General features: G+C 44.7%; 1 protein-coding gene across 1 annotated transcript; it reads right to left on the reverse strand.

The window, feature by feature from the left end:
• Positions 1 to 10,239: 10,239 nt before the first annotated feature.
• LOC122930443 (keratin, type II cytoskeletal cochleal-like) lies at positions 10,240 to 14,016 on the reverse strand. The gene is made up of 7 exons (XM_044283855.1): positions 13,603 to 14,016; positions 13,095 to 13,303; positions 11,723 to 11,783; positions 11,005 to 11,100; positions 10,753 to 10,917; positions 10,543 to 10,668; positions 10,240 to 10,464 (listed from the first exon to the last, which is right to left on the reverse strand). Exons 1-7 carry the CDS (start codon positions 14,014 to 14,016, stop codon positions 10,240 to 10,242), a joined length of 1,296 nt encoding a protein of 431 aa, XP_044139790.1.
• Positions 14,017 to 15,086: the final 1,070 nt, after the last annotated feature.

A 15,086-nucleotide genomic window follows, 5' to 3' on the forward strand; every position in this document is an offset into this window, starting at 1 on the left:
GACGCGGACGTGGACATGGTCGTGGTGGTGTTAGTGGACCCTCTGGTGCTGGGAGAGGACGTGGCCGTTCTGCCACATCCACACGTCCTAGTGTACCAACTACCTCAGGTCCCAGTAGCCGCCAGAATTTACAGCGATATATGGTGGGGCCCAATGCCGTTCTAAGGATGGTAAGGCCTGAGCAGGTACAGGCATTAGTCAATTGGGTGGCCGACAGTGGATCCAGCACGTTCACATTATCTCCCACCCAGTCTTCTGCAGAAAGCGCACAGATGGCGCCTGAAAACCAACCCCATCAGTCTGTCACATCACCCCCATGCATACCAGGGAAACTGTCTCAGCCTCAAGTTATGCAGCAGTCTCTTATGCTGTTTGAAGACTCCGCTGGCAGGGTTTCCCAAGGGCATCCACCTAGCCCTTCCCCAGCGGTGAAAGACATAGAATGCACTGACGCACAACCACTTATGTTTCCTGATGATGAGGACATGGGAATACCACCTCAGCATGTCTCTGATGATGACGAAACACAGGTGCCAACTGCTGCGTCTTTCTGCAGTGTGCAGACTGAACAGGAGGTCAGGGATCAAGACTGGGTGGAAGACGATGCAGGGGACGATGAGGTCCTAGACCCCACATGGAATGAAGGTCGTGCCACTGACTTTCACAGTTCGGAGGAAGAGGCAGTGGTGAGACCGAGCCAACAGCGTAGCAAAAGAGGGAGCAGTGGGCAAAAGCAGAACACCCGCCGCCAAGAGACTCCGCCTGCTACTGACCGCCGCCATCTGGGACCGAGCACCCCAAAGGCAGCTTCAAGGAGTTCCCTGGCATGGCACTTCTTCAAACAATGTGCTGACGACAAGACCCGAGTGGTTTGCACGCTGTGCCATCAGAGCCTGAAGCGAGGCATTAACGTTCTGAACCTGAGCACAACCTGCATGACCAGGCACCTGCATGCAAAGCATGAACTGCAGTGGAGTAAACACCTTAAAACCAAGGAAGTCACTCAGGCTCCCCCTGCTACCTCTTCTGCTGCTGCCGCCTCGGCCTATTCTGCTGCTGCCGCCTCGGCCTCTTCCTCCGCCTCTGGAGGAACGTTGGCACCTGCCGCCCAGCAAACAGGGGATGTACCACCAACACCACCACCACCACCTCCGTCACCAAGCGTCTCAACCATGTCACACGCCAGCGTTCAGCTCTCCATCTCACAAACATTTGATAGAAAGCGTAAATTCCCACCTAGCCACCCTCGATCCCTGGCCCTGAATGCCAGCATTTCTAAACTACTGGCCTATGAAATGCTGTCATTTAGGCTGGTGGACACAGACAGCTTCAAACAGCTCATGTCGCTTGCTGTCCCACAGTATGTTGTTCCCAGCCGGCACTACTTCTCCAAGAGAGCCGTGCCTTCCCTGCACAACCAAGTATCCGATAAAATCAAGTGTGCACTGCGCAACGCCATCTGTGGCAAGGTCCACCTAACCACAGATACGTGGACCAGTAAGCACGGCCAGGGACGCTATATCTCCCTAACTGCACACTGGGTAAATGTAGTGGCAGCTGGGCCCCAGGCGGAGAGCTGTTTGGCGCACGTCCTTCCGCCGCCAAGGATCGCAGGGCAACATTCTTTGCCTCCTGTTGCCACCTCCTCCTTCTCGGCTTCCTCCTCCTCTTCTTCCACCTGCTCATCCAGTCAGCCACACACCTTCACCACCAACTTCAGCACAGCCCGGGGTAAACGTCAGCAGGCCATTCTGAAACTCATATGTTTGGGGGACAGGCCCCACACCGCACAGGAGTTGTGGCGGGGTATAGAACAACAGACCGACGAGTGGTTGCTGCCGGTGAGCCTCAAGCCCGGCCTGGTGGTGTGTGATAATGGGCGAAATCTCGTTGCAGCTCTGGGACTAGCCAATTTGACGCACATCCCTTGCTTGGCGCATGTGCTGAATTTGGTGGTGCAGAAGTTCATTCACAACTACCCCGACATGTCAGAGCTGCTGCATAAAGTGCGGGCCGTCTGTTCGCGCTTCCGGCGTTCACATCCTGCTGCTGCTCGCCTGTCTGCGCTACAGCGTAACTTCGGCCTTCCCGCTCACCGCCTCATATGCGACGTGCCCACCAGGTGGAACTCCACCTTGCACATGCTGGACAGACTGTGCGAGCAGCAGCAGGCCATAGTGGAGTTTCAGCTGCAGCACGCACGGGTCAGTCGCACTACAGAACAGCACCACTTCACCACCAATGACTGGGCCTCCATGCGAGACCTGTGTGCCCTGTTGCGCTGTTTCGAGTACTCCACCAACATGGCCAGTGGCGATGACACCGTTATCAGCGTTACAATACCACTTCTATGTCTCCTTGAGAAAACACTTAGGGCGATGATGGAAGAGGAGGTGGCCCAGGAGGAGGAGGAGGAGGAGGAGGAAGAGGGGTCATTTTTAGCACTTTCAGGCCAGTCTCTTCGAAGTGACTCAGAGGGAGGTTTTTGGCAACAGCAGAGGCCAGGTACAAATGTGGCCAGCCAGGGCCCACTACTGGAGGACGAGGAGGACGAGGATGAGGAGGAGGTGGAGGAGGATGAGGATGAAGCATGGTCACAGCGGGGTGGCACCCAACGCAGCTCGGGTCCATCACTGGTGCGTGGCTGGGGGGAAAGGCAGGACGATGACGATACGCCTCCCACAGAGGACAGCTTGTCCTTATCCCTGGGCAGCCTGGCACACATGAGCGACTACATGCTGCAGTGCCTGCGCAACGACAGCAGAGTTGCCCACATTTTAACCTGTGCGGACTACTGGGTTGCCACCCTGCTGGATCCACGCTACAAAGACAATGTGCCCACCTTACTTCCTGCACTGGAGCTGTGATAGGAAGATGCGCGAGTACAAGCGCACGTTGGTAGACGCGCTACTGAGAGCATTCCCAAATGTCACAGGGGAACAAGTGGAAGCCCAAGGCCAAGGCAGAGGAGGAGCAAGAGGTCGCCAAGGCAGCTGTGTCACGGCCAGCTCCTCTGAGGGCAGGGTTAGCATGGCAGAGATGTGGAAAACTTTTGTCAACACGCCACAGCTAACTGCACCACCACCTGATACGCAACGTGTTAGCAGGAGGCAACATTTCACTAACATGGTGGAACAGTACGTGTGCACACCCCTCCACGTACTGACTGATGGTTCGGCCCCATTCAACTTCTGGGTCTCTAAATTGTCCACGTGGCCAGAGCTAGCCTTTTATGCCTTGGAGGTGCTGGCCTGCCCGGCAGCCAGCGTTTTGTCTGAACGTGTATTCAGCACGGCAGGGGGCGTCATTACAGACAAACGCAGCCGCCTGTCTACAGCCAATGTGGACAAGCTGACGTTCATAAAAATGAACCAGGCATGGATCCCACAGGACCTGTCCGTCCCTTGTCCAGATTAGACATTAACTACCTCCCCATAACCATATATTATTGAACTCCAGGGCACTTCCTCATTCAATCCTATTTTTATTTTCATTTTACCATTATATTGCGATGCTACCCAAAGTTGAATGAACCTCTCCTCTGCCTGTGTGCTAGGCCTAAATATATGCCAATGGACTGTTGCAGTGGTGGCTGACATGAAGCCTGATTCTCTGCTATGACATGCAGACTAATTCTCTGCTGACATGAAGCCAGATTGTCTGTTACGGGACCTCTCTCCTCTGCCTGGGTGCTGGGCCTAAATTTATGACAATGGACTGTTGCAGTGGTGGCTGACGTGAAGCCTCATTCTCTGCTATGACATGCAGACTGATTCTCTGCTGACATGAAGCCAGATTGTCTGTTACGGGACCTCTCTCCTCTGCCTGTGTGCTAGGCCTAAATATATGCCAATGGACTGTTGCAGTGGTGGCTGACGTGAAGCCTGATTCTCTGCTATGACATGCAGACTGATTCTCTGCTGACATGAAGCCAGATCCTCTGTTACGGGACCTCTCTCCTCTGCCTGTGTGTGTGCTGGGCCTGAATATATGCCAATGGACTGTTGCAGTGGTGGCTGACGTGAAGCCTCATTCTCTGCTATGACATGCAGACTAATTCTCTGCTGACATGAAGACAGATTCTCTGTTACGGGACCTCCCTCCTCTGCCTGGGTGCTGGGCCTAAATATATGCCAATGGACTGTTGCAGTGGTGGGTGACGTGAAGCCTCATTCTCTGCTATGACATGCAGACTAATTCTCTGCTGACATGAAGCCAGATTGTCTGTTACGGGACCTCTCTCCTCTGCCTGTGTGCTAGGCCTAAATATATGCCAATGGACTGTTGCAGTGGTGGCTGACGTGAAGCCTCATTCTCTGCTATGACATGCAGACTAATTCTCTGCTGACATGAAGACAGATTCTCTGTTACGGGACCTCTCTCCTCTGCCTGTGTGTGTGCTGGGCCTAAATATATGCCAATGGACTGTTGCAGTGGTGGCTGACGTGAAGCCTCATTCTCTGCTATGACATGCAGACTAATTCTCTGCTGACATGAAGACAGATTCTCTGTTACGGGACCTCCCTCCTCTGCCTGGGTGCTGGGCCTAAATATATGCCAATGGACTGTTGCAGTGGTGGGTGACGTGAAGCCTGATTCTCTGCTATGACATGCAGACTAATTCTCTGCTGACATGAAGACAGATTCTCTGTTACGGGACCTCTCTCCTCTGCCTGTGTGTGTGCTGGGCCTAAATATATGCCAATGGACTGTTGCAGTGGTGGCTGACGTGAAGCCTCATTCTCTGCTATGACATGCAGACTAATTCTCTGCTGACATGAAGACAGATTCTCTGTTACGGGACCTCCCTCCTCTGCCTGGGTGCTGGGCCTAAATATATGCCAATGGACTGTTGCAGTGGTGGCTGACGTGAAGCCTCATTCTCTGCTATGACATGCAGACTGATTCTCTGCTGACATGAAGCCAGATCGTCTGTTACGGGACCTCTCTGCTCTGCCTGTGTGCTAGGCCTAAATATATGCCAATGGACTGTTGCAGTGGTGGGTGACGTGAAGCCTCATTCTCTGCTATGACATGCAGAATGATTCTCTGCTGTCATGAAGCCAGATTGTCTGTTACGGGACCTCTCTGCTCTGCCTGTGTGCTAGGCCTAAATATATGCCAATGGACTGTTGCAGTGGTGGGTGACGTGAAGCCTCATTCTCTGCTATGACATGCAGACTAATTCTCTGCTGACATGAAGACAGATTCTCTGTTACAGGACCTCCCTCCTCTGCCTGGGTGCTGGGCCTAAATATATGCCAATGGACTGTTGCAGTGGTGGGTGACGTGAAGCCTCATTCTCTGCTATGACATGCAGACTAATTCTCTGCTGACATGAAGCCAGATTGTCTGTTACGGGACCTCTCTCCTCTGCCTGTGTGTGTGCTGGGCCTAAATATATGCCAATGGACTGTTGCAGTGGTGGCTGACGTGAAGCCTCATTCTCTGCTATGACATGCAGACTAATTCTCTGCTGACATGAAGACAGATTCTCTGTTACGGGACCTCTCTCCTCTGCCTGTGTGTGTGCTGGGCCTAAATATATGCCAATGGACTGTTGCAGTGGTGGCTGACGTGAAGCCTCATTCTCTGCTATGACATGCAGACTAATTCTCTGCTGACATGAAGACAGATTCTCTGTTACGGGACCTCCCTCCTCTGCCTGGGTGCTGGGCCTAAATATATGCCAATGGACTGTTGCAGTGGTGGCTGACGTGAAGCCTCATTCTCTGCTATGACATGCAGACTAATTCTCTGCTGACATGAAGACAGATTCTCTGTTACGGGACCTCTCTCCTCTGCCTGGGTGCCGGGGCCTAAATATCTGAGAATGGACTGTTCCAGTGGTGGGTGACGGGAAGCCAGATTCTCTGCTATGGAACCTCTCTCCAATTGATTTTGGTTAATTTTTATTTATTTAATTTTTATTTTAATTCATTTCCCTATCCACATTTGTTTGCAGGGGATTTACCTACATGTTGCTGCCTTTTGCAGCCCTCTAGCTCTTTCCTGGGCTGTTTTACAGCCTTTTTAGTGCCGAAAAGTTCGGGTCCCCATTGACTTCAATGGGGTTCGGGTTCGGGACGAAGTTCGGATCGGGTTCGGATCCCGAACCCGAACATTTCCGGGATGTTCGGCCGAACTTCTCGAACCCGAACATCCAGGTGTTCGCTCAACTCTACTTAGCAATACTAATGTATTACGGACCAAATGCTCACCGTGTGAAGACAGATGCTCAAAAGACAGGATCCATTTATTTTGGGGTTGTTCTTGTGAGGGGTCAGAAGAGGGGAAAAATAAACAGTGATGTCAACACTAACTTACTGCTGACACAGTCTTCACTCTGTATTGGGGCCACTACATGTATCAGTGTCTAACAGAACAGGTCCTGTAGAAATCTATGTGGAATCAGCTGACAGTGTAAAAGGAGTGCACTCTTTCACTCTATAGTACAATCTTGGGCCTCTGCACGGTTCTTTATAACTGATGCTAACATTGACCTGCTAGACTGAGTTCACACTTGACTTATTTAGTCAGTTTTGGCCCCATAACTGACCAAATAAGTGAAATGTGAAGTGATTCTAAGAGTGATGCTTGTCAACTGCCTGTGATATTGGTGCACAGTAACTGTTTCACTACCACAGTTGACTATTAATGCATGTTTATGAAATGCATAGTGTTGTACGCCGATATAAATGCTCTCTGCAGCCAGGAAATAGCTGATTTTTTATGCGCTTCGTCACAAATAAAATCAGATCAAATTATATTTTTCGGTAATATTCAGTGTCCAAATGAAATTTTTGAAAACTTTGCTCATCAACCTTAGGCATTGCCACATTCCAAAATGTATGAACTATTAAAATGAAGGTATTTATCCTGCACATTTTAAAATTGAACTGAAAATGGACAATTCACCATGCCCAAAAAGATAAATAAAAAGTGATCAAAATTTCATACACAATCCAAAATGGTATCAATAAATACAATAGAATGATGCTCAAAAAAGGAGCCCTTACACTTCTCTGTAGACATACTGTAACTATAAAAATGTTATGGGGGTATCATTGTAATCATACTGACCCAAAAAATGATCTGGGAAGGCAGGGAGTAAAAATGGAATAGAAGTTCTTAAAGTGGACTTTGAACCGAATTTCAGGAAAAAATAGATTTTCCCTGAAATGGCGGTGAAAATAAAAAATCATACTTGCCTCATTTATTTGAGCGCAAAGAGGCCGTGGCCATTTTCCTTGAAGATCTCACTCGAAATCCTGCCCCGCGTAAGACTTTGGAATGAATTTTCAAGCAAGATGGCCATGGTGGCCTCTTCACGATCAAATGGATATGGTGAGTATGATTTTTTTTTAAATTTGCAAACACTAAAATGCTTTAATATGGATCTGCACCTGCTATTTACAAATAAATGTGCTTTGTGATCAAGTAATTAATCACAAAGCAAATATTTTTGTAAAATTCGGAAGCAGCCAAATCGGTTTTTAGAGAACTTTGTTAATCTCTAATGAAAGTATAATATAGCTGGATTTCACATTGCCCTGAATCTTCTAGGCTTCAGCCCAGGAGAGGCAAGTCTGATACTAGAGGTCCTGTCATTTGGAAGCCACGTTGGCGCTAAAAGATCGGCCTGACACAGTTTTGATAAAAAATGTGTGCAAAGAGATTCTAATTTTCATATAGTAATTATAACAGTAATACAAATGAGATTTATCCATGTTTCCAAAGTTTGTATGTGTATTTGTACATGGAACGGTGTGGTGGTCTAACTTAGTTTTTTTGCATTATTTTATGGCAATATCATGTTGTGAATTGTGCTATAAGTAAGTGTCCATTGTGTAGTATCATTTCACTGGAATTGTGTAATAAAAGACCAAGAGTAATGAAGTTTGCACTCAGCTCAATTTATTTATTTAAGGCAGCATAGACAAGTAGTCATGATTATAATGCATCCTATAAACTTAGATGAAACAACTAGATTAATATAGTATGTAATGGGCTAATCACTGCAAGCACAGTGACAAGGCATAATATATACAGTATCATGATATCCATTGCATGTTGGCGTTAGGCATATACCGTACCACTTCAGCAATGGTGGCCGTGGACAGACTGATGTTTGCTATAGACACAGCTACTAGATTTATGCCCTCCCTTTTGGTGGGGATAAGAATGATGATGTCCACCATGGTGGCCTCCAGAATGGTGTTTTCCACCAGTGCTGGAATGTAGAACAGCTGCAAAAGATTGGAAATTATTAACTTACAGTGAATATATATATATATATTTCCTTTAATACAGTGTTTTAAATGATAACGTTGTTCACATTGAGAATTATGGACACCAGTGCATGACTTGGCAGATACATGTGAGCGCCCTCTATTGGTGGTGCACATAGAGAAGTGGAGTGGCAAGAAGTGGAACTGGCAGTGGTGCACTCTATGGCTAGCTCTGTTAGGAAGAATGGAGACTCTGTGTGCATGTTCCATTTATACAGCGGAACACAGGTCCTTAGTTTTTGTGACTGGTGGGAGTCCCAGGGGTCATATCCCAACCAATCAGGCACATATCTCCTAATGTTAAATGTTAGGACACCCCTATAACCCCTTGCATGTCTGGCCACATTTCTCCTCCCCTATGTATTATGAACATGGGAAGAATAGAAACTCATTTTCCGTATAGGGTCATAAAAGTAAGGTGCTTGTTTGTCAGGGATGTATGATATATACTGTCAATATACCATAAATCTCTCAATTAGAATAACCCTTTAAGTTCTATTTTTATAGAGATTGGTGAATCTGACAATGTAACGATTGGACCAGATGAGGTTTAAACCTTGGTTCTATATACTACCATAGGTTCCTTCATGCTAGCAAAACTGTTGCCAGACTGCAGTTCACATCACAATCACTGGGTGTCCTTAAATAGTCAGTATAGACATCTCCTGGCAGAGCATACAGTATGATCATCCAAAAGGAAAGGTAAGGAAGTGTCTGTAGCGCGAATTATGTAAATGTGGCAAACACAATGCGTATACTTACAAATATTCACAGACCTGCCACCGGCGATCCTGAAAAACAACATTATAATGATTATTTTGTGTTGTATACTGTGAGTGTTCTTGACTTTTTACTCTCTTACAAATCCATTTCTTCTAGTAATGTGTCTAGTGTGATTCAATACGTTGTTTTTTTAATATTTGGACGGCTTATGACATTCTTTTTATTTCACCCTGTTTGAAAAAGGACCAGACTTGTCCATGTAAAAGAGAACACTTTAAAAGGCAGAGGTGAAACTTGTTATTTTGAGTATTTTGACTAGCAGTTGTAGCCATTTTAGGGCTCTTTCACACCTGCGTTATTGTCTTCCGGCATAGAGTTCCGTCGTCGGGGCTCTATGCCGGAAGAATCCTGATCAGGATTATCCTAATGCATTCTGAATGGAGAGAAATCCATTCAGGATGCATCAGGATGTCTTCAGTTCCGGAACGGAACGTTTTTGGCCGGAGAAAATACTGCAGCATGCTGCGCTTTTTGCTCCGGCCCAAAAAACTGAAGACTTGCCGCAAGGCCGGATCCGGAATGAATGCCTATTGAAAGGCATTGATCCGGATCCGGCCTTAAGCTAAACGTTGTTTACGACGTTTAGCTTTTTTAGAGTGGTTACCATGGCTGCCGGGACGCTAAAGTCCTGGCAGCCATGGTAAAGTGTAGCGGGGAGCAGCATACTTACCGTCCGGGCGGCTCCCGGGGCGCTCCAGAGTGACGTCAGGGCGCCCCAGGCGCATGGATGACGTGATGGCATGGCACGTCATCCATGCGCATGGGGCGCTCTGACGTCACTTTGGAGAGCCCCGGGAGCCGCACGGATGGTAAGTATACCGCTCCCCCGCTCCCCGCTCCGACTATGGCAACCAGGACTTTAATAGCGTCCTGGCTGCCATAGTAACACTGAAAGCATTTTGAAGACGGATCCGTCTTCAAATGCTTTCAGTACACTTGTGTTTTTCCGGATCCGGCGTGTAATTCCGGCAAGTGAAGTACAAGCCGGATCCGGACAACGCAAGTGTGAAAGAGGCCTTAGTAGGCTAAAGATAAATGAACCTCTAGAAATGTGATTATAGTATGTCTGGCTGAAGACACTTGGTTTGGTACTTGATTAGAAAAAGCTTTCATATTATTTGGTTTTGTATACATTGGTCATGGTTATGTCTCCAGGAGGTTGTACTCACTTGCATTCCTCTCCCTCCAGCATTTTCTTATAGGTGGCAATCTCAATATCCAGAGCCAGTTTGACATTCATCAGTTCCTGGTATTCTCTCAGTTGGCGAGCCATGTCCTGCTTGGTCTTCTGTAGAGCAGCCTCCAGTTCAGCCAGTTTACTCTTGGCATCACGAACAGCAGCTTCACCACGTTCCTCAGCTTCATTGATGGCATCTTCCAGCGCAGCACGCTATAATTGTATTAGAAATTACTATTGTTGTTACCTTTGGAAAAATGTTGATCAGTCATTGATCTTTATTCTGCTTACCTGGGATTTTGCACATTCAATCTCTCCTTTAAGTTTCTGGATTGTTTGATTGAGTCCACTGATCTCATTTCTGCTGTTTTGCAGATCATTTCCATTTCTTCCAGCTGCCATACTGAGCTCATTAAACTAGAGACACCACAAAAAATAATCAAGTATTTAAAAAATACTGTTGATCACGGCAAATATTAAGTTCCCATGTTTTACCCTCACCCGTGACTGGTACATGGCCTCAGCCTCAGCTCTGCTTCTGTTAGCAATCTCCTCATACTGAGCTCTGACTTCAGAGATGATGCTGTTCAGGTCCAGGTCTCGGCTATTGTCCATGGATACAACTACAGAAGTGTCTGAGATCTGAGCCTGGAGCTGACTGATCTCCTGTAAAACCAATTTGAAATCAAATATATTTGTATGGCTTAATGGATACAGTATTTATTAAAAATGAAATGAACATAGCATAATTACCGCATCATATAGAGTTCTTAGGAAGTTAATTTCATCAGTGAGGGAGTCAGCCCTGGCTTGAAGTTCAGCTTTGTTCATGAAGGCAGCATCAACATCCTAAACAGATACAATACAATTAATGTATAATATAAACACATATTATCAACATTTTTATGGTCTGTTAAGATTAATGGTTAATATCAACGGTTTTAGGCAGGGGCTCACATAGATCTCACAGGGCCCTATAGCAAAACTTAGTATGGACCTAAGATTACTAGAAAGCAAAGTGCGTGTTAATCACTCCCCAGAAACACCCCAGATTTATGTTTTTTTATTACAGGTAAGAAATTTTTGTTCTAAAGAATTGTAATAAAAAAAGTCAATCACCACCTGACCCACTTTGGAAAAAGTGAAACAGGTGGTTAAAAATATGGCACTTATTCTGAACACCATTTTCTCAGTGTATTTACACTAGACAGCTGGAATGCTGGGTGCCTGAAGCCACCTCAAGGGGGAGCTCACAGCATAGGAATGTATGCAGTTAGTATGACTACAATAAAAGCTGCAATAATCTCTTTAAGGCTCCCCATAGTGAAGGCTGTATGAAAATACTGTGTTTTCTCGTTGGGAAGAGAAGGAGTTCAGCGCAAGGCCCCAAATCAGTTGTATAATCTGTCTCCATTTTAGGTACGCCACTGGCTTTTTGGTATAATATCTATTATATAATTTTCATACTCACTCTCTTTATACTAACAAACTGATTCTCAGCCGCTGTGCGCATGTTCACCTCTTCTTCATAGCTGTAAGAAAGATGTTTCTGGTTAATGTGTTGTTTGTGACTTTGGTTTTTGCTTATTTTTTAAACTTTTCTATCTCTGCAGTAATTTTTATCCACAGGAACCTAGCTATAGGAAGTGCAGAGGTAGTGGTTCGACCGTCCTGGTGTATGAGGGTACCAAAAGGCCGTCTGAAACATAACTAGGAAGGCCTTCTCACTGTTTTGCATTAGGGCCTGGGAAATTCAATTTAATTCTCTCTTTATCAAAATAACTATTTGTAACCATTTTACCTATAATTAAAAAAGTTGGTTAATGAAAGGAACATTTTGTATTCTGTATAACCTGGAGGCTCATAGTCCATAAATCATTTAAAGGGAGCCTGTGATGTTGAACGTAGTGTCTGATCTGCCCACACCATATTATACAGGAGGAATAAATACAGGAGATTGATATACATTTTTAAAAGATTCCTTTTCACTTATTTTATTTATTTTAATCTCTACTCAGTCTATGCTTGGGAGTCCATTGGGTGGCCCTATCAGTGATTGACGGCTATCTCTGTATGCACACATACTTATGCATTCATACTGAAATGCAACAGACAATTTTCTGAACTTTCATCATTATACAACAAAACATTCTAGCACTTGTTGGTTAACATTCTCAGAAATGTACACATCAATATGGTCTTAAATCATATTATATTAAATCATATTTTGTCTAGTAGCCCCCAATCTTGACTTAGGCCTCTCACCTGGTTAAGCCAGTGCTCTCTGCTCTGCACTGATGAGGGGCAATCAGCCCAAAACAGCTGTTTGCAGATGAGGTGCTGGCTTATTTAATATCCAAGTCATGTCTCAAGGCCTATTTTAAGGGTCGAACATTGACTTATAGGATAGCTGCTTTACATCTGGTGGCATTAGAGGCAGAGTTTGCTAAGAGCTCATTTGCATCCATTTCTTCCCAGAAGTCCAGAGGAGCATGTATGGCTTATAAATATCATCATGCTGATTAAGGCGCTCTCTGCAAGGAGAGATAGTACCCCCTAAATCCATTTAAACGCTATAGGAATGACGACAATACACAAGTGCTGTACTCTGCTATCTTCAGCATTCCAATAGACTTTGAATGGAGAAACAGAGTGCATGCTCAACTGCTGCTCTGTTCATCCAGGAAACATGGGATCCCATACTTGTAATTGATGGGGCTCCCAGTATACCCCCACATTAAGGCACTTATCACCTATCCTGTGGATTAATGAGAAGTTGCCATTCTGGGACAACTCTTTTAATGTTGGGAAAAATTAAGTTTCAGAATTTGGACAATCAATACCTTCTTCTTAGATCTTCAACAGTTCTTTCCATGTTGTTTCTCTCTGCATCTAGACGAGCCCTCTCACATTCCAGGTTTTCTAGTTGGCTTCTTAGGTTGTTGATAAAAGATTCAAACAAGGGTTCAATCTGGTACTGGGCTGTTCTTTGTTCTTGCAGAAAAGCCCATTTAGTCTCTAGCATCTTATTCTGCTGCTCCAAAAATCTCACCTAAAAAGTCCAAAATTATAAGAAATTAATTATAGAACCATTTAGTAACTAATATTAACATTGTTATTACTTACATTTTTTTAATAGATAATTGTAATACAATATATCATTGTGTAGGATCTTAATGAGGCTTTCTATTTCTATTTGGAAAAATGATACTCCTACATTAAATTGAGTTAGTGTAGCGGAAAAATTAAGTTAAATAAATTACTTTTCCTTTTTAGAAATTTAAATTCGGAAGTTCTTTCTCTATTAAAAACATAGAATATCAGAAATTGTCAGTTTCACACAAATCTTACCTTGTCAATAAATGAAGCAAACTTATTGTTGAGGCCTTTAATTTGGTTCTTCTCTTCATTTCTCACTCTCTGGATGCTAGTGTCAATTTCCAGGTTAAGAGGAGCAAGAAGACCTTCATTCATGGTAACAGGGGTAATACCTCCACAACCGGATTGTCCTCCATAACCACCACCAATACCTCCAAATCCAGATCCATGTCCACTTTTGTGACCTCCTACAGAGATCTTATGTCCCTTGGATCCAATATTATGTGCACTTGAGCTGCTAAAGCAATTATGAGACTTGTGTCCGTGTCCTATGTGTTTAGAAGGATTGGATAAGATTCTGTGAGAACTGGAATGTTTAGGTAAAGCTACAGAACAAGAGCTGAAGTGCTTGTATCCAGAAGAGGGGACGGTGGAATGATGAGACATGATGGTTCTTCTTACAAAGCAAGGTGGAAGAAGTTGTGAATTTTTCGGAAGATTCCGCTCAACTGCTGTCTTCTGGAGGATTCACAGTCTTCTGTGGATTTTATACTCAGACTGGGTGTTACCATTTACAGTTTCTTGTTACAATTGTAGCATCATGTGTTTTTATAGAAATCTTATATGCTACACGCCTGTATTATCAAATCTGAAGTTGTGTTTTAATACATGATGATGAAAGGAATTATCTCACAACAAGCTAGTTATTTCAATTTATTAACTTCTATAGCCATGTATTATTAATGGTTATATTATCTTTTCATATGAAAGGTAAAATTGAATTAAAACAATAAGCAATTTCTAACCTTTTTTTATGAACCAGACACCCTCTTCTCTTCCGAGCAGGGGGTGCCTGGGGTTCTCCCATTGACTTCCATTGTATTAAATTGTACTCGAGCTCCCGAAGTTATTCGGCCGAGCACTCAGATCTGCCGAGCATAGCAATGCTTGAGCCGAACAGCATGCTCGCTCAACACTAGTAGCCACTAAAGTTATACATTTGTTTATTTCTGATTTTTCTCTGAAAGGAGAAACCAGGAGTTAACGTACCTCCACATCGGGGGATGATTGCCCTGTCAACCTTGTTCCTGTAGCTAGGTTTCCCAAGTCTCGGTAGTATAATCTTTCTGAACCCGAAAGAGCAGCCATGCGAGAAAATATCACTGAGAGTTTGGTTAAAGGTCATATTAGACCATCCAAATCCCCAGTGGATGCAGGGTTCTTCTTTATTAAGAAGAAGGATAAGAGGTTATTTTTGTTTAGAAAAAAAATGTTAAGATCTGTATGCTTCTATTTTATTGTTGTTAAGATTTGAAATATAATAAAGAAAGTTAAAAAAAAAAAAAAAAAAGGACGGAACTCTTAGGCCATGTTTGGTGAGCTTAATCGCATTAATGTCTGTGATCGTTATCCCCTTCCTTTGACCCCAGATTTGTTAAATCAGATTTTCGGTGCCAAAGTGTTCTCAAAGTTGGATTTGAGGGGGGCATATAATCTGATAAGTTGGTGCAGTACTG

The sequence above is a fragment of the Bufo gargarizans genome, chromosome 3 (genome assembly GCF_014858855.1).
Source record: "Bufo gargarizans isolate SCDJY-AF-19 chromosome 3, ASM1485885v1, whole genome shotgun sequence".
In the NCBI taxonomy this organism is placed as follows: domain Eukaryota; kingdom Metazoa; phylum Chordata; class Amphibia; order Anura; family Bufonidae; genus Bufo; species Bufo gargarizans.